The sequence below is a fragment of the Salvelinus fontinalis genome, chromosome 23, assembly GCF_029448725.1.
Source record: "Salvelinus fontinalis isolate EN_2023a chromosome 23, ASM2944872v1, whole genome shotgun sequence".
Taxonomy (NCBI): domain Eukaryota; kingdom Metazoa; phylum Chordata; class Actinopteri; order Salmoniformes; family Salmonidae; genus Salvelinus; species Salvelinus fontinalis.
The window spans coordinates 4,015,861-4,035,734 of NC_074687.1; the positions used below are offsets into that span (position 1 = coordinate 4,015,861).

The following is a 19,874-nucleotide window of genomic DNA, read 5'->3' on the forward strand; positions in this document are numbered from 1 at the left end:
TGCCTGATGTTCAGACTCTGCTCGCAGATGTAAGAGAAGAAATCCATACTGCCCTGCCCACTTCACTGTTGCTCCAAGCAGAGGAAACTGCAGTTCTGAAATACATCAAAAAGCGTGAAGACTTATGCCTGAAGCCCATACACGCTGCAGCGTACATGTTGGACCCCAAGTATGCTGGCAAGTGCATCCTGTCTGGTGCAGAGATCAACAAGGCCTATGGTGTCATCACTACCATGTCTCGCCACCTTGGCCTGGATGAGTGCAAGGTTCTTGGCAGTCTGGCGAAGTACACTTCCAAGCAAGGGCTTTGGGATGGAGATGCCATATGGCAGTTGTGCCAACATATCTCATCAGCCACCTGGTGGAAGGGACATCAGCCGCCTCAGAGCGCAACTGGTCCTTGTTTGGGAACATACACATCAAAGCACACAACAGGCTGACCAAGACATAGGTTGAAAAATTGGTAGCCATCCTGGCATTTTGAGCATGACAGTAAGCCATCCTCAACAAGGTTGGAAAGTGACAGTGAAGACGAGGCCTCAGAATCTGATGTTCAAGAAGTGGACATTGAGGAGGTCCAGGGAGAAGACATGGAAGCCTGAGAGGAAGACAACCAAAGCTTAAGTTTCTAGACTATCATTTTACATATTCCCTTTCTTTTGTTGCTCAGTGAAATCATCCCATGTGAAAAGTCAACTCATTTAATTAAAGTTCAATTCATAACTAAATAGTTTTTTTTATTTCTATTGGAAGGATTTAATCATTTGCAATTATGCCTACTTATGATAAGGTAAAAGGTTTATGTGCATATATTTCCATTAATTCCCACGGAAAGTTTCCACTGAATATTCCCCAAAATCTGCAACCCTACTCCCAATCACGGCCGGTTGAGATACAGCCTGGAATCGAACCAGGGTCTGTAGTGATGCCTCTAGCACTGAGATGCAGTGCCGTAGACCGCTGCGCCACTCTGAAACCCACTCTCTTCAGCACCAAAATACTGTTTGACAAATTAACAAATACATTGACAACAAAATTAGAAATACTGTATGCAGTTTGCACTTCCTCAGGACTGAATCAGTCCAGTATTTATTTACCAAAGACTATAATTGTTTTAATAATGTGTAGCCGGTTAAACTCAACTCCATGATATGACGGAGTTGAGCCGCGACTAGTGTGGACGGACTGGAAACACGAGATTTCAGCAACCAAAGAATAGAACCGCAAGTGCAACCAAAGTACTTTCTGAAAAGCAGTTAATACAGAAAAAGGCATTTTGATCGGTGCATAATTAGGAGCATACCTTTATTGACAGTGGTCCAATTATTTAAAAAATGAAAAATCAGAACACTTTATCAACTTTCGGCTACTGCATCAATAACCGCGATTGAAAGACTGGGAAAACATGTCCATTATTTGACCTAAGCATAATATAGAAATGTGACTTACATTTACATTTACATTTAAGTCATTTAGCAGACGCTCTTATCCAGAGCGACTTACAAATTGGTGCATTCACCTTATGACATCCAGTGGAACAGCCACTTTACAATAGTGCATCTAGAGCTTGACACAACTCAAGATCAGAGTCAATCTATTGTCCACCAGACATGAGCCTGTTTTAGGTAGGTTTTTGGTTTGTCATTGTCTAGCTGTTGGACAGAAGATTATGTGAAAAGGCTTTGTGGTAGCATTGGATAAACATCTGCAAAGCAAGTAAATCATTCTGTACATTTAACAATCTCCAGTGTCTGCTTATAGGCATCTATATCTACGTCTGTATATTCACATTCTGAAGAAGCTTTCCCTTGAACTGGATGACATAGGGGGAGATGTTACATTTGTTGTTACTTCTGCATGATCCATGGTAAGACCACACTCTGCCTAGAGAAGGTCTAAACCCTTTTCATGTTTCCCATCTCACTTCGAAATATTCCAGAACTAGAGCTTCTAGAGCAGGGCTATTAAACTCTTACCCTACGAGGTCCGCAGCCTGTTGCTTTTCTGTTCCAGCTGAGAATTAAATGCACCCACCTGGTATCCCTGGTCTAAATCAGTCCCTGATTAGAGGGCAACAATAAAAAAAACACAGTGGAACTGGCATCTAGGTCTAGAGTTGAATTTGAAGGTTCTAGAGCCTCCCATTATGTTGTGTTTGTGGTGATGAATGTGATGACAGCTGCTGTGCCATACAGGGAAGCTAACACCCAGTCTTGTATTGGTAACGTGTGTTGTATCTGACACGGTGTAGTAGATTTCATATACATTGTGGATGAAGTTCCTCTCAGTAGGGTGTGGCTTTGAAGTAGTCTTCCAGGGGGATAAGTGACACCCCTCTGACCCAATCCTGGAGCCAGACCTGGGTCAGCTGCAGCTTCATAAAGAACCAGTTGTGTCCCACTGGCCATTTCTTCATCACAGGGTGTCTGGAGGGAGAGGACGAGCAAGAGCATTATACTCACTAAACACGCAGACAGGTATGCTAAGTACAAAGGCTCACACACATTGCACATATGTAGAGACAATTGGACAGACACTCAAAACATGTTCAGGGAGGATGAGCAATTAGTGTGCCATGCGCACACACCTGGAGAACATGGCAAACTCCACCTCCACCATCTTGCCTGTCAGAGTCAGTCCTCAGGATCATACATCTGCTGCCTGGGGAGACATAACATAATGTTGAACCATAACACAGACATACACGCAGCAAGCATTAATGTGCCACTTCAATGTAGTACTGGATGGGGACCCAAGAGCTCCCGAGTGGTGCAGCGGTCAAAGGCTCTGCATTTCAGTGCTAGAGGTGTCACTACAGACCCTGGTTCGATCCCGGGTTGTATCACAACCCAGTACACACTCTGTTCTACCTGCAGGAGTCTCCCTCTGCATCTGAGAAAGTGAGAGAGGCGAATGGGAAGCTTCTCAGGTCTGCTACAGTGTTGTCCATCAGGGTGATGTAGAAATAGAGGACTCCTGTACTGTTGTCCTTTGGTCCATCACTGACTGAGAAGATATTCCCAAAAGGAAGGCCCTTTATCTGTGGACACAAAATATTGTAATAGACAGGCTATACATGGCTGTTATTTGAACACAACACATGATAGTACATGTTGAGTGATAATGTGCTTCATGGAGCAATTGTAATGTAGTACTGTACCAGGTCTTGAGTGGATATGGTGGCGAGATGTCCTCAGTCGCTGTAGTGGGCCATGTATCTGACCGTCCTCGCCGTCTCCTGGTGTGGTGGAGGTGACGGGGCACTGGCGGGCGCTGTCATCTCCTCCATCCGATAGGAGAACACCCTGGACGCAGAGGACACGGGCGCTGCATCCTTGGTTTTCGATGTAACGCTTTCTTTGGGCTTCTCCGCACTATCTTGTAACACCGAGTGCGGATATGCCGGTTTCCAAAGCCCGCTGTTGTCCACTAGCACAACGGGGCGGCCTCCTCCTCGGAGACGGTGTCGTTGGACGCGACAGCCCAAGAGTTCCTAAGAGTGTAGCTCTCACAAAGGCACAGTGTCGCGGCAAATAACACCAGGGAAAGATGGTATGGCTTCATAAAATTTTGAGAAGTTGTCTGTGTTTAGTGAATCATGTATGTGTGTTTTCGTAATGTAAGCAGAGCAATAGGCAGAGCCACTAGTTACACAAGGGGGAACACAAGAATTGCCACAGCGCCACCCCTTGGTACAGCACGTAATGACCGGGTGAATGTTGCCCTCCTTTCCTCATTTACATTTCCTGACTTTCTGATATTCTCCCAGGCCAGACTAGTCATACATGCTGCTTTAAATGTGGTTTGACTCATTTTATATTTCTGTGCCGCTTTCTGTCTTTGAATAACCAAAATAGTTTTGAAATTAAATGCTTAAATAATAATTCGGTGGGTGATTATATTTGTCCTGTTGGAAATGTGTTTTTGCATATCCCGACTCCCCCTGGGACATTTTTGGGGAGTGGGATCACGGACAGGGTACTTTTAATGCTCTGTTTGTATAGTCAGCAAAAATACAATGACAGACAACTGTCTTATTGACAGAAAACACACCGAGACATCAACATTTATTACAGACAACTACTGTATCATAGAAATCATTTATTTCTGATGAAGCATTCGTAGATAATTCTAATAATATTATTTCCATCTCCAACATAAGCCCAGACTTTGGGAAAAAAATATGTTTGGATCAAAACTCCAAACATAAGAATTTATTGACAGGAAACCAATCAGCTTCATAGTTATCCCATACAAGAAACATGAAATACAATTATTGTTTTGCAAACACAGCACGTCTGTACATTCAAGGGAAGCATGTTTTGCCAATAGCTGTTGCTTCCAAGGTCAATTAAATTCCACTTCAATGAACTCAACATCTCCTTCAGTCTCTCTACATTCCCATCACTACCATTGTGGATGTTTCTCTCCCTCTGTCTCTCACAACTTACAATGGAGCTCTTGTCCAGAGCAATTAGCAATAAGTGCATTCAAATAAGGAACTCCCCCTTCTCTCTTTTTATCTCTCTATATTTACAGTACATATCCCCCCGACGCTCCCCCTCTTTCATTCTTTCTTTCTTTTTCTTTCTTTCTTTCTCATTCTATCAGTCCATGGTCTTGTCATTCCAGGCCATTGACTTCCTCTTGGCCAGTTCCATCCAAGATGGCTGACCCCCGCTGTCAGAAATGGTCTGCAAGGGGGATGATGACGAAGGTGATGATGGAGACAATGAAGTTGGCATGTTTTTCCTCAGCCATTTGTCGTCTCGGTCTGCAAGTCTGCCTGCCACTATGGCTGGGCTCGATTCTAAGAGGGGAACACATAGAGAGGCTGTTATGATGACCATAGAAATTAATAGGACACTATCTTAATGGTTACTATAACATATAATTCAGTCATTATTTTAACCCATCCTATGTATTTAACATCGCTCTACCTGGCCTCCTGTCGAGTTTGGCATCTTTAGCGTCTCTGTGAGTAGTTGTGGCTTTGGGAGGAGCAGCCAATTCAGCCGTGGGCTGAGACTCAGGTGGGGTCCTGCTTCTCCTGAGCTCTACCTGTATTGGGGAGGAGTGAGAGTGAACTGAAACTCGATTTGATTAACACCTCTGTTCTCAGATGATGTGTGAGAGAAAGCAGGGATGTTACCTTGCTTCCAGCAGGAGGGGTCCACTCTGCCCGTTTCTCCAGAAAGGCTGCCGTCCCTCCCACAGTCAATGGCCTGTCCCGGTCCACCCTCTTCTCTGTTGACACAGCCGCCCCCTCACTATTCCTCTGGTCGCCAGGGACCTTCTCACCTCTCACTAGGAGTTGGACTGGGGTTGTTGTTGGAGCTAAGGCTGGTTTGGGCTGGGGGATAGGGTTGAGACCTTGTGCGCTCCAAGGGGGCTGGCTGGGTGTGGAGCGTGGGCTTGACGAGAGGGTAGATGGGGACGGTGGCTGAGTGGAAGTTGCACCCATTGGGGCGATCCGTAGTGTTATTTGGGCTTGGGTCTGTGGAGTGGAGCACAGGGTGGGCTGGTTTGCTCGCCGGCTGGACTGTGGGGTCACCTGAGACACGGAGCGTTGTGTAGACTGGGCTAGAGGTTGAGTAGCGATTGGTTGTGCTGCTCGAGTGTTGATTTGGTTGGACGTCTGTGTTGATGGTTTTGAGTTCTGTGTTGATTGTTGTGTCATTGTTTGTGGTTGTGTTGCGTTCTGAGTCTGTGGTGTTTTGGTGGTCTGTGTCACTGGTAGCTTTGTGGTCTGAGCCTGTGGTGGCGTTGTGGTCTGTGTCACTGGTAGTTTTATGGTCTGTGTGGAGGCTTGTGCTACTGTCTGTGGTGGTTGCACTGCATTCTGTGACTGCAGTAGTTTAGCAGTCAGGGGTTGCATTGTGGTCTGAGCCTGTGGTGGCATTGTCGTTTGTGGTTCTGTTGCATTCTGTCTCTGAGTTTGCATCACAATCCTAGCCAGTGCCGGTGTGTGTGGTTGCGTTGTGGTCTGAGCCTGCGGTTGAGTTGGGGACTGCATGCCGGTGAACTCTCTGGGCAAACTGCTGGTGAAGAGCTGCTGGAGGCCCCTGGTCTTCCCCCATGCCATGCTCATCCACGATACGGCAGCCTGGGGTGCCGCCTGGGGGGCAGTCGGGGGGTTCTGAGGGGCTGAGGTGGTAGCCTGGGCTTCTATGGGTAGGACAGGGAGGGTTTGGTCCTCTTCAGGTGTAGCTGGGGTGGTTTGGGCCTCTTTGATGAGAGGCGAGGGGGTAGGCTGGGCAGGGGTTGCTGTATCTGAGGGAGGAAACTGGGTTAGACACATTCACATGATGAAACAACACTGGTGGTGTTTTAATGAACACAGTAACAGTCTATCATTCCAGTGTAGCCTGTCATTCTTATTCTAGTGCAGCATATCTCCTTCATTGGTTAACTGCCCTGATAACATAGAGATTGTATATTCTGTAGAAGTGTAGCTGGGGACAAAGTCCAGCACTGACATCCCTATCCAGTAAACGCATGACAGTATATTATGTTTATCATTTACCCACATGGCTGATGATTCATACATTTCAGAGAGTGGGTCTCACCTGCTTCTCTGAGGGAGCCAGCTCTTCCCCTGGATGAATACAGTGTTGTGGGGGCATCCCAGTTGTTTGTATAGAGCTTTTTGGGCATGGAGTTAGCCCTGGTTGGAGGGGTGTCCCGAAGCCCCTCAAGCCCGGTGGGTTTTGAGGAGGGAGTATAAGGGGCAAGAAGGAGAGCGCCCACCTCCGCACTGTGACGCTTTATCTTGAGATCTGATTGGCCGGTGGGTGCCCCCGCCTGTACCCTCGGAGAGAGAGAGATGGAGCGAAGGTTCACGCCAAATGCAATTTTCCCATCTACCTCTGTCTCCTCCTTTGCTTCCACTGCATCCTCCACTCCCTCACCGCTCTCCTCCTCCACCTCCTCCCCTTCTGAGACTTTCCCCCCCATATCGATGGCAGTCAACTCCTCTTCTTTGGGCTTGTCCCTCTCCCGCCTGCCCCTCTGCTGCTCCTGCCCCCTCTGGCTGGCGTTTGAGGGGGTCAACTTTACCTCTGTCCCCTCCTCCCTCCCCTCCCTCTTCGCCCCATCCCCAGCCTGCTCCACTACTACCAAGAAACCACCACTTCCCATCCTGGGTGTTTCTCGCCCCTTGGCTGAGTTGATGGAGAACAGGAAGGGCCTGGAGCCTGGCTTCGGAGCTCCTTCAGTGGACATTGGCTCTGCCTGACATGTGTCCTCCTGGCCTGCAGGTGGCTGTGTGGTACTCTGACCACCAGCCCTAGCCTCTGTCTTGCTCCTCAGAGAGGACGTTCTGAGAGTCACCACTGAGGTCAGGCTAGCTGTGGGCCTGGCAGAAAGTAGTGGTTCGTCTTTGGGGCTACCCTCGGTGCTGGGGGTAGAATTCGGTACCCCACTCTTGCTCAGGACGTCCCTCTTGGTTTGGGATGGGTCTGGGGGCTTGGGGTCTCCCAGGGACTGTTTCAGGGACTGTTGTTGTGGAGTGTATCTCAGGTCCTGCACTGTGGTCACAGATGAGGGCTGTGGCTGTTTAGCTCCAGGTAGCTTGCGGGTTACAGGGGAGACAACTGGAACCCCAGGATGGGGCTGCTCCTGTGGGGAGGGCTTGCAGGGGAGAGTGTTTTTTTTGGGGGACCCCTCAGCCTCTGTGGAACTCGACTTTAGGGGTGTCAGCTCTGGGGGTGCAGTGGGGGTGGTTGACCCCCCTTGTTGCGCCTTTGGGATCAGGGTAGAGTGACAGCGTAAATGTGTTCTCCTCCCGGTAATGGCAGGCCCTTCCTCTTCTTCGGTCAACGGTTGGTCAAAGTTGTTGAGACTCTCTGAGCGTGGTCTCGACTCAGTCTGGAGATAGAGAGAGAACGAGACAGATTCTGTCAGACCTGGGCCCTGACAGTAAATCTCAGTAAGACAAGATTGATGGTGTTCCAAAAAAGGTCCAGTTGCCAAGACCATGAATACAAATTCCATCTAGACACCGTTGCCCTAGAGCACACAAAAAACTATACATACCTCAGCCTAAACATCAGCGTGACAGTAACTTCCACAAAGCTGTGAATGATCTGAGAGACCACTGTGACTGACCCAAAATTAAGGAAATATTTGACTGTGCAGACACAGTGAGCATAGCCTTGCTATTGAGAAAGGCCGCCTAAGGAAGACCTTGTGCACACTGCCCAAAAAATGTGGTGGAAACTGAGCTGCACTTCCTAACCTCCTGCCAAATGTATGACCATACCATTCCCTCAGATTACACAAACCCACAAAGAATTGGAAAACAAATCCAAATTTGATAAACTCCCATGTCTATTGGGTGAAATACCGCAGTGTGCCATAACAGCAGTAAGATTTGTGACCTGTTTCCACAAGAATAGGGCAACCAGTGAAGAACAAACACCATTGTAAATACAACCAATATGTATGTGTATTTATTTTACCTTTTGTACTTCAACTATTTGCACATCATTACAACACCGTACACCGTATATAGACATAATGACATTTGAAATGTCTTTATTCTTTTGTGAGTGTAATTTTTACTATTTATTTCACTTTAGTTTATTATCTATTTCACTTGCTTTGGCAATGTAAACATATGTCTCCCATGCCAACTAAGCCCCTTAAATTGAGAGAGAGAGAGTGAGAGTATCACTAATACACTATACAGAAATACACTATGGAAAAAGAAGGAACAGCACGTCAGAAATCAGCTCAATGTAATTGAAGAATCAATAGACTCTAACCACTTCTGGGAAAATTGGATAACACTAAACAAACAACAACAGGAAGAGTTATCTATAGAAAAAAGAGATGTATGGATAAACAACTTCTCCAATCTTTTTGGCCCTATAACAAAGAACAAACAGCACAAACATATACATGATCAAATACAAATCTTAGGATCACATATTGAAATATACAGAGCACAAATTCCAATTGGCTATACTTAAACACTTTAACATCATCCTTAGCTATAGGATCTTCCCCAATATTTGGAACCAAGGACTGATAACGAAGGTTACGTATGTAACCACGGTTATGTGAGCTATATGGATCACTCCAATATATTGGTATCAGTCCCCGGCAGAGGGATACATCCAAGGTGAGGATTTACAGATTTACTCCCGTGTACACCTGTGTCACGGCTTGGTTTCGCCCCTATATATAGACCGCATGTTCTCTACATAATTTTTGAGGCGCCTCTAGCGCCGTAGAGGATTGGAGTGATTCATATAGCTCGCGTAACCGTGGTTACATACGTAACCTTCGTTATATTTCACTATATTGTATCACTCCAGGGAGGGACCTGGTCAGTCAGCGGTAAAATATCAGCGAGGACCGAGACGCAGGGGCCATCAATGTGGAAGGAGGGCCCCGGCACAGTCCCCGGAAGGGGAGGTGATGCTGGAGGGAGGCCCAGACTCCCCTAACACTGCCGGGGGTTGTAAGCAGAACCTTCGGGAGGAATGAATGGTTGGGGCGGAGAGATATACTTCTCCCACCGGGATCCATCCGGTGGCACTCAGAACCTACCAAAAAAGCATGAAGCTCACCCACCCTCTTCATGGAGCTCACCCACCCTCTTCATAGAGCTCACCCAACCTCTTCATGGAAGTAATCACTACCAAGAAAACCACCTTCATAGAGAGGTGTTTCAGGGAGGCAGACTCCAACTGTTTGAAAGGCGGCTTTGCCAAAGCTGCTAAGACCACATCCAAATCCCAGCTCGCCATTGAGTGGGTCCTAGCTGGATGCAGGCGACGAACCCCTTTCATAAATCTGGAGAACAAGGGATAGCGCCCCACCGACCTGTCCATCCACCCCACATGGCAGGCAGATATAGCGGCCAAATACCCTCTCAGTGTAGAGGCTGCCAAGCCCTCATCCAAGTCAGACTGCAGGTATTGGAGGACATACTGCACCCCACATGACTCGGGCATAACCTCAATACCAGTACACCAAGAGCAGAACAACCACCAGCGCAACTGATATGTCGCGGTTGTAGCCGGTGCCCTTGCGCTCTACATGGTGTTTATTACGCCCTCCTGTAGTCCTAACATGGACCATTGGTGCCGTTCAGCGGCCAAGCCCACAGACTGAGGCGGTGCGGTCTCGGATGCCACAGAGTTCCTCCGGCAGGTCGGGTCTCAGGGGCAGTTGCCAAGGTGTCCCAGACAACAGGGACAGGAGAAGGCTGAACCAGGGTCGTCTGGGCCAGTATGGGGCACCCAGCAGCAGACGATGCTCCACCATCCTGGTCCTGTCCAGCACATCCTGGATCAGGGGAAAAAGAGGGGGGAATGCGTAAAGCTCTAGCCCTGGCCAATCGGGAGCCAGAGCTACCAAGCCCAGAGGCTCTGTTGGATCCGACATAGAGTACCACAGGGGGCAGTGTGCATTGATTAGGGAGGCAAACAGGTCCACCTGCGCCCTCCCAAACTTGTCCCACAGGTGCTGCACGACCTGGGGATGTAGGCTTCAGTCCCAAGATGGCGGGCCCTCCCTCGAGAGCATATCCGCTGCCACATTCAGGATGCCAGGTACATGTGCTGCGTGTAGAGACGCTAGACGTCCCTGAGCCCAGAGAAGGAGCTCCCGTGTCATAAGATGGAGGCGGTGGGACCTCAGGCCACCCTGATGGTTGATGTAAGCCACCACTGTGGTGTTGTCCATTCTCACCAGGACATGTCTTCCCTTCAGATGTGGAAGGAAACACCGCAGAGCCAGCAGTACAGCTCAGAACTCTAGTGTATTGATGTACCTGCTGCTCCAAGGGGGTAGCCAACAGTCGCTGGCTGACCTGCCCTTGGTCACACCCCCCAGCTGATCTGGGAGGCATCTGTGCTGACCAGCCCCTGGCGGCACATCCTCAGCATCTCCACCCCACCTAAGAGAAAGGAGCGACAGCGCCACCTCAACAATGAGGCACTGTGTGGTCACCCGCAGCTGGCGGTGACGGTGGCGCTTCGGGTGCAGCCAGTGGGAGTTGAATCACTGCTGAAGAGGCCGGAGATGGAGCAGGCCCAGGGGAATCAGCAACGAGGCTGCCGTCAGCAAGCCCAACAGGCGTTGGCAGGTTAGAGTGGATACCACCCGTCCCTGCCGAAAGTGGTCGAGGCAAGATAAGATCGCCTGAACCCTTCTGGTGGGCAGGCGTGCTTTCATGAGGACTGAATCCCGTTCGCCCACCCTCTGCGTGGGCATCAGATGACTCTTCTTGTCGTTTACAGTAATGCCCATCCCGCCGATGTGGGTCAGGAGCATGTCTCTGTCTGACACGACCTGGGTCCTGGTTGGGGTACCAATCAGCCAATCGTCCAGATAATTGAGGATCAACAATCCTTGTGATGTGTTAGGTGCCAGGACAGCATCCATGCACTTTGTGAAAGTGCAGGGTGCCAAGGAGAGGCTGGAGGGAAGAACCATGAATTCGTAAGTCGTCCCTTCGAAAGCAAATTGGAGGTGCTGCAAATGAGTTGGGTGAACAGGAACATGGAAGTACGCAGCCCTCAGGTCCAGCGTCACAAACCACGCGGGCATGTTGACAGCATGTGGAACCTAAGTACCCATTACGGTTGCGGAGGTCAAGAATCGGTCGAAACCCTCCGTTTCTTTTTGGGACCACAAAATAAGTGGAGTAGAACCCACCTAGCCGTTCTGATGTCTCGATCCTGCAGATGGCATCCTTGTCCAGGAGTGAGGAGATCTCCAGCCGCAGGGTTTTCTTCAGGGGGTTGGCCACTGTGGTGACATGAAGGCCCCTGAAGGACGGTGGCCAGAACTGTAATTGGAGATGGTAACCCTAACACCCAGGGGGTCTCCACACCCTCCTCACACTTTGCCCTTTGAGACCGGGAGAAGCGGCCGAGGCCGGGGAAGGGTGTGTTATGGGTCCTGCTGCGGCCCGCCTCTCCTCTGGAGCTCCGAGCGCCTGGGACACCAAGGCACGTCCCTATGGCGGTGACGGATGACACCATCACACCTGTCACAATGGGAAGGCATAAGCTCAGCCAAGGTGGCATGGTGTCCATAGTCGGGTACTCCCGGATGCCGAGTGACTTCACGCCCGCAACATAACTCCATGGTCTAGTCTCTGCTGTGAGTCGGAAGCTCCCCCTGGCAGAGGGCGAGCTCTCCTGCAAGGCCTCGCGGAACTCAGCAGAGATGGGGACAGATGGAGAGTCATCAAGCTTTTGACTCAATTTGGCATGAGGGTCTGCTATACAAATTGATGGAAAGTGGTGTTGGGGGAATAATATACGGCATTATAGAATCTATGTACACAAACAACAAGTGTGTGGTTAAAATTGGCAAAAACACACACATTTCTTTCCACTGGGCCGTGGGGTGAGACAGGAATGCAGTTTAAGCCCCACCCTCTTCAAGGTGGAACCTGAGCTGCACTTCCTAACCTCCTGCCAAATGTATGACTATATTAAAGACACATGTTTCCTTCAGATTACACAGACCCACAAAGAATTCGAAAACAAATCCAATTTTGATAAACTCCCATATCTACTGGGAGAAATTCCACAGTGTGACATCACAGCAGCAAGATTGTGACCTGTTTCCACAAGAAAAGGGCAACCAGTGAAGAACAAACACCATTGTAAATACAACCCAAATTTATGTTTATTCATTTTCCCTTTTGTACTTTTGTCACGACTTCCGCCGAGGTCGGCCCTTCTCCTTGTTCGGGTGGTGTTCGGCGGTCGACGTCGCCGGCCTTCTAGTCACCATCGATCTATTTTTCAGTTTCGTTTTGTTTTGTCTGTATTGTACACACCTGGTATCAATTCCTTCCATCATGTTCCCTATTTAACCACTCTGTCTTTCATTGATGTTTGTCCGTGATTGTTTGTACGTTAGGTGTTGATGACGATACGTGTTCGTATTTGTTTCTTTCCATTGTATGGAATTGTGCACATATTTTGAGTAAAGACTCTGTGGTTTTCGCTCAGACCTGCTTCCTGCGTTTGACTCCAAACATTCTCCTCACACAACCCTGACAGAATCACGGACCAATTTCAAATGGAGTCAGCAGGCGCAGCCAGCCCTTCTCTCCCAGTAGAGGAGCAGGTGCAACAGCACGCAACTATGTTGCATAGGTTAGGGACAGCCATGGATCGCGTGCTGCAGACTATGGATAGATGGGAGAGAGGAGGTCTCCCGGGTAATCCAGAACACAGCTCCTTGGATCCAACCCCTATGGAGTTGGGAGGGGTTTCTAGGAGGGAGACCGGAGGGGGAACCACTCCATGTACCAACTGTGGACGTAGAGGGCACACTGCTGTCCGGTGCTGGGGTGTTTCTCCTGGGAGTCGAGGTAGCAGGCGGAGCACTGGTGGGTCGTCTCAGGTGAGTAGGCACATAACTCACCCAGAGCCTTCTGTTGACCTCATGTGGTTATCTATAGAATTTCCTGGGTTTTCCCCACATTCCCAGCATAAGGCGCTAGTAGATTCAGGCGCAGCTGGGAATTTTATTGACCGCTCTTTGGCTCATAGCTTAGGGATCCCTATTATTCCAGTTGATGTTCCCTTCCCTGTACATGCCTTAGATAGTCGTCCTTTGGGGTCGGGGCTGGTTGGGGAGGTCACAGTGCCCATCGTTATGAGAACGCGGGGGGATCACGAGGAAAGAATTTGTCTCTTTCTGATTGACTCTCCTGCGTTTCCTGTTGTGTTGGGTCTTCCCTGGTTGGCCTCTCATGATCCGATTATTTCATGGCAACAGAGGGCTCTCAAGGGATGGTCCTGTCAGTGTTCAGGGAGGTGTGTAGGTGTTTCCTTAGGTGCTACTACGGTGGAAAGTCCAAACCAGGTTTCCACTATGCACATTCCTCCTGAATATGCCGATTTGGCACTCGCCTTCTGTAAAAAGAAGGCGACTCAATTACCACCCCATCGACCGGGGGATTGTGTGATAGATCTCTTGGTAGACGCTAAACTTCCCAGGAGTCACGTGTATCCACTGTCACAGGAGGAGACGGTGGCTATGGAGACATATGTCACCGAATCTCTGGGACAGGGATACATTCGGCCTTCCATCTCACCTGTCTCCTCGAGTTTCTTTTTTGTGAAGAAGAAGGATGGAGGTTTGCGCCCGTGTATTGATTATCGCGGATTAAATAAGATCACAGTAAAATACAGTTACCCGCTACCACTTATAGCGAGTATGACCGAGTCATTACACGGGGCGCGCTTCTTCACAAAATTGGACCTCAGGAGCGCTTACAACCTGGTGCGTATCAAGAAGGGAGATGAGTGGAAGACAGCTTTTAGCACCACTTCTGGGCATTATGAGTACCAAGTCATGCCGTACGGGTTAATGAATGCTCCATCAGTCTTCCAATCCTTTGTGGATGAGATTTTCAGGGACCTGCACGGGCAGGGTGTAGTGGTGTATATCGATGACATTCTGATATACTCCGCTACACGCGCCGAGCATGTGTCCCTAGTGCGCAGGGTGCTTGGTCGACTGTTGGAGCATGACCTGTATGTCAAGGCTGAGAAATGTCTGTTCTTCCAACAGTCCATCTCCTTCCTAGGGTACCGCTTTTCTGCGTCAGGGGTAGAGATGGAGAATGACCGCATTTCAGCCGTGCGTAATTGGCCGACTCCAACCACGGTAAAGGAAGTGCAGCGGTTTTTAGGGTTTGCCAACTACTACCGGAGATTTATCCGGGGTTTTGGTCAGGTAGCGGCTCCCATTACCTCACTGCTGAAGGGAGGACCGGTGCGACTGCAGTGGACGGCTGGGGCGGACAGGGCGTTTGGTCACCTGAAGGCTCTGTTTACCGCAGCTCCCGTGCTGGCGCATCCTGATCCTTCCTTAGCATTCATAGTTGAGGTGGACGCGTCCGAGGCGGGGATAGGGGCTGTGCTGTCTCAGCGCTCGGGTACGCCACTAAAACTCCGCCCCTGTGCATTCTTTTCGAAGAAGCTCAGCCCGGCGGAGCGAAACTATGATGTGGGGGACCGGGAGTTGCTGGCTGTTGTCATGGCTCTGAAAGCGTGGAGACATTGGCTTGAGGGGGCAAGACACCCTTTTCTCATTTGGACTGACCACCGCAATCTGGAATACATCCGGGCGGCGAGGAGAATGAACCCTCGCCAGGCAAGGTGGGCCATGTTTTTCACCCGTTTTGATTTCACCCTTTCCTACAAACCAGGTTCCCAGAACGTTAAGGCAGACGCACTGTCCCGGCTGTATGATACAGAGGAGAGGTCCTCAGATCCCACTCCCCTCATTCCAGCCTCTCGCCTGGTGGCACCGGTGGTATGGGAGGTGGACGCGGACATCGAACGGGCGTCACGTTCAGAGCCCATTCCACCTGACTGTCCAGTTGGGCGTGTGTACGTTCCGTTTGATGTCCGCGATCGTTTGATCTGTTGGGCTCATACGTCACCCTCCTCTGGTCATCCTGGTATCGGTCGGACGGTGCGCTGCCTTTCTGGGAAGTACTGGTGGCCCACTTTAGCTAAGGACGTGCGGGTTTATGTTTCCTCCTGTTCGGTATGTGCACAGTGCAAGGCACCTACACATCTGCCCAGAGGGAAATTACTACCCCTTCCCGTTCCACAGCGACCATGGTCACACCTATCGGTGGATTTCGTGACGGATCTTCCCCCATCGCGGGGTAACACCACGATCCTGGTCGTTGTGGATCGGTTTTCTAAGTCCTGCCGTCTTCTTCCTTTGCCCGGTCTCCCTACGGCTCTACAAACTGCGGAGGCTCTGTTCACCCATGTATTCCGGCACTATGGGGTGCCTGAGGATATAGTTTCTGATCGGGGTCCCCAATTTACATCTAGAGTTTGGAGGGCGTTTATGGAACGCCTGGGGATCTCGGTCAGCCTTACCTCAGGTTTCCACCCCGAGAGTAACGGGCAGGTGGAAAGAGTAAACCAGGATGTGGGTAGGTTTCTGAGGTCCTATTGCCAGGACCGGCCGGGGGAGTGGGCAGCTTACATACCCTGGGCGGAGATGGCCCAAAACTCCCTCCGCCACTCTTCTACCAACCTATCACCGTTTCAGTGTGTGCTAGGTTACCAGCCGGTCCTGGCACCATGGCATCAGAGCCAGATTGAGGCTCCTGCGGTGGATGAATGGTTTCGGCACTCAGAAGAGACTTGGAACGCTGCCCATGTGCGGTTACAACGGGCTATCAGGAGACAAAAGGCGAGTGCCGACCGCCACCGCAGTGAGGCCCCGGTGTATGCACCGGGGGACCGGGTCTGGCTCTCGACCCGAAACCTGCCCCTTCACCTGCCCTGCCGGAAGCTGGGTCCGCGGTTTGTGGGGCCATTTAAAGTCCTGAGGAGACTGAACGAGGATTGTTATAGGTTACAACTCCCCCCTGATTATCGTATTAATTCCTCGTTCCATGTGTCTCTCCTCAGGCCGGTGGTGGCTGGTCCGCTCCAGCAGTCTGAGGTGCGGGAGGTCCCTCCGCCCCCTCTTGACATCGAGGGGGTCCCGGCGTATACCGTAAGGGCCATCATGGATTCTAGACGTCGGGCGAGGGGCCTTCAGTACCTCGTGGAGTGGGAGGGGTACGGTCCGGAGGAGAGAAGCTGGGTACCGGTGGAGGACATTCTAGATCCATCCATGCTACAAGAGTTTCACCGTCTCCACCCGGATCGCCCTGCGCCTCGCCCTCCGGGTCGTCCCCGAGGCCGGTGTCGTCGCGCTGCTGGAGCCGCGCGTCAGGGGAGGGGTACTGTCACGACTTCCGCCGAGGTCGGCCCTTCTCCTTGTTCGGGTGGTGTTCGGCGGTCGACGTCGCCGGCCTTCTAGTCACCATCGATCTATTTTTCAGTTTCGTTTTGTTTTGTCTGTATTGTACACACCTGGTATCAATTCCTTCCATCATGTTCCCTATTTAACCACTCTGTCTTTCATTGATGTTTGTCCGTGATTGTTTGTACGTTAGGTGTTGATGTCGATACGTGTTCGTATTTGTTTCTTTCCATTGTATGGAATTGTGCACATATTTTGAGTAAAGACTCTGTGGTTTTCGCTCAGACCTGCTTCCTGCGTTTGACTCCAAACATTCTCCTCACACAACCCTGACAACTTTAACTATTTGCACATAATATGATATGACATTTGAAATGTCTTTATTCTTTTGGAACTTTTGTGAGTGTAATGTTTACTGTAAAATGTTTAAATTGTTTTTCTATTTCACTTGCTTTGGCAATGTAAACATATGTTTCCCATGCCAATAAAGCCCTTAAATTGAAATTGAAATTCAGAGAGCAAGGGAGCGAGAAAGCGAGAGTAATCATAGAGCAAGTGTATCCAGTTAGTATTTTGATATTTCCTGAGCCTTCCTCTGTATGTGTGAGATCCAGAGGCAGAGCCCCATGTGGTGTTGGTATGCCCAGGCAGGACTTACAATGTTCAGCCTTTTGTTCTTGGCGCTGGCTCTCTGGTTCCTGGGTTTGATGGACATGCGGTGGCGGGCGGCAGAGTTATCCAGGCAGGGGGTGAACTGGGCTGGGGTGCTGAAGTCCAAGGCAGGGGGGGCAGGGGAGAACCCAGTTTGGGGGGCAGATGGGGTGGGGGGCACGGAGTTGGTAAGAGGAGGTTTGGGCACGGGGGAGAGGGGACGGGACGAGGGTTGGGAGCAGGCCTATGAACAAATAAAACACAGGATAAACATCTGGATCTATGACAACTCATAGTTGATATCAAGTGATAGAGTCAGTGACACTCAAACAGGAAAAGGTATAACCTGCACTTCCTTCTCACTTCCTGTTCCTGCTAAACTCAGAGATCTATGGTGCCTGGGAGGAGGAGGGAACTGTGGAGGAAAAGGGAAGGGTTTGGGTGATGCACAATGGCTGATGAGGATTGAAATGTTCAACTACTGTATCTGCACTATTGGAATATGAACATAATTACTGACTCGATGAGAGAAAATTGAGGTATGGAGGGTTTGTAATTTGTTGAGGGTAGAGGTTGGAGATCGGATGGAGAGAGTGGCTGATACAGGTGGGTGATGGGCTCACCTTGTAAGATAACCCCCTGGGGGCTATGATGTTGCCTATGGAGATTTCGGGGGGGCTGTGGGGCAGACCATCGTCCTCTGAGCTGCCCCCCAGGTCCTCGGGATGTTTAATTGGCAGAACCAGTGGGGGCGGGCCTAGATGCATGTTCTGCTGCAGCAGCTTCATCTGACAAATCAGAAAAAATGCAGAAACTTCGCTTGAGATCTGCTTGGTAACCCATTGACATCAATTCCTAATTTACACAGAAGAATGAGGGTCTATGCCATGGGGGTCTAATCCATTCAAAAAATATATATATACACTACCGGTCAAAAGTTTCAGAACACCTACTCATTCAAGGGTTTTCCTTTATTTTTACTATTTTCTACATTGTAGAATAATAGTGAAAACATCAAAACTAGGAAATAACACATATGGAATCATGTAGTAACCAAAAAAGTGTTAAACAAATCAAAATATATTTTATATTTGAGATTCTTCAAATAGCCACCCTTTGCCTTGATGACAGCTTTGCACACTCTTGGTATTCTCTCAACCAGCTGCCCCTGGAATGCTTTTCTAACAGTCTTGATGGAGTTCCCACAAATGCTGAGCACTTGTTGGCTGCTTTTCCTTCACTCTGTGGTCCAACTCAACCCAACCATCTCAATTGGGTTGAGGTCGGTGATTGTAGAAGCCAGGTAATTTCATGCAGCACTCCATCACTCTCCTTCTTGGTCAAATAGCCCTTACACAGACTGGAGGTGTGTTAGGTCATTGTCCTGTTGAAAAAAAAATGATAGTCCTACTAAACTCGATGTCAAGAGGGGGCGGAGGAACCTCCCGCACCTCAGACTGCTGGAGCGGACCAGCCACCACCGGCCTGAGGAGAGACACATGGAACGAGGGGTTAATACGGTAATCAGGGGGGAGTTGTAACCTATAACAAACCTCGTTCAATCTCCTCAGGACTTTAAATGGCCCCACAAACCGCGGACCCAGTTTCCGGCAGGGCAGGTGAAGGGGTAGGTTTCGGGTCGAGAGCCAGACCCGATCCCCCGGTGCATACACCGGGGCCTCACTGCGGTGGCGGTCGGCACTCGCTTTTTGTCTCCTGATGGCACGTTGTAGCCGTACGTGGGCAGCGTTCCAAGTCTCCTCTGAGTGCCGAAACCATTCATCCACCGCAGGAGCGTCAATCTGGCTCTGATGCCATGGTGCCAGGACCGGCTGGTAACCTAGCACACACTGAAAAGGTGATAGGTTGGTAGAGGAGTGGCGGAGGGAGTTTTGGGCCATCTCGGCCCAGGGGATGTAAGCTGCCCACTCCCCCGGCCGGTCCTGGCAATAGGACCTCAGAAACCTACCCACATCCTGGTTTACTCTTTCCACCTGCCCGTTGCTCTCGGGGTGGAAACCTGAGGTAAGGCTGACCGAGATCCCCAGGCGTTCCATAAACGCCCTCCAGACTCTAGACGTAAATTGGGGACCCCGATCAGAAACTATATCCTCAGGCACCCCGTAGTGCCGGAATACATGGGTGAACAGAGCCTCCGCAGTTTGTAGAGCCGTAGGGAGGCCGGGCAAAGGAAGGAGACGGCAGGACTTAGAAAACCGATCCACAACGACCAGGATCGTGGTGTTACCCCGCGACGGGGGAAGATCCGTCACAAAATCCACCGATAGGTGTGACCATGGTCGCTGTGGAACGGGAAGGGGTTGTAATTTCCCTCTGGGCAGATGTCTAGGTGCCTTGCACTGTGCACATACCGAACAGGAGGAAACATAAACCCGCACGTCCTTAGCTAAAGTGGGCCACCAGTACTTCCCAGAAAGGCAGCGCACCGTCCG

At 50.0% G+C, this 19,874-nt stretch overlaps 1 protein-coding gene and 1 pseudogene across 1 annotated transcript in view; both read right to left on the bottom strand.

The window, feature by feature from the left end:
• Window positions 1–1,177: 1,177 nt before the first annotated feature.
• LOC129821511 (protein CREG2-like) lies at window positions 1,178–3,651 on the bottom strand (annotated as a pseudogene).
• Window positions 3,652–4,086: 435 nt separating this feature from the next.
• The window catches only part of LOC129820735 (mucin-5AC-like), a 31,568-nt gene continuing 15,780 nt past the window's right edge, over window positions 4,087–19,874 (bottom strand). Inside the window, exons 5-11 of the mRNA XM_055877650.1 lie at window positions 18,045–18,209; window positions 17,768–17,836; window positions 17,429–17,665; window positions 6,570–7,869; window positions 5,153–6,273; window positions 4,941–5,061; window positions 4,087–4,810 (exon numbers count right to left, since the gene is read on the bottom strand). Coding sequence (XP_055733625.1) covers window positions 4,608–4,810; window positions 4,941–5,061; window positions 5,153–6,273; window positions 6,570–7,869; window positions 17,429–17,665; window positions 17,768–17,836; window positions 18,045–18,209 — 3,216 coding nt within the window. The 3' untranslated portion in view covers window positions 4,087–4,607. The remainder of the gene's footprint in view (window positions 4,811–4,940; window positions 5,062–5,152; window positions 6,274–6,569; window positions 7,870–17,428; window positions 17,666–17,767; window positions 17,837–18,044; window positions 18,210–19,874) is intronic.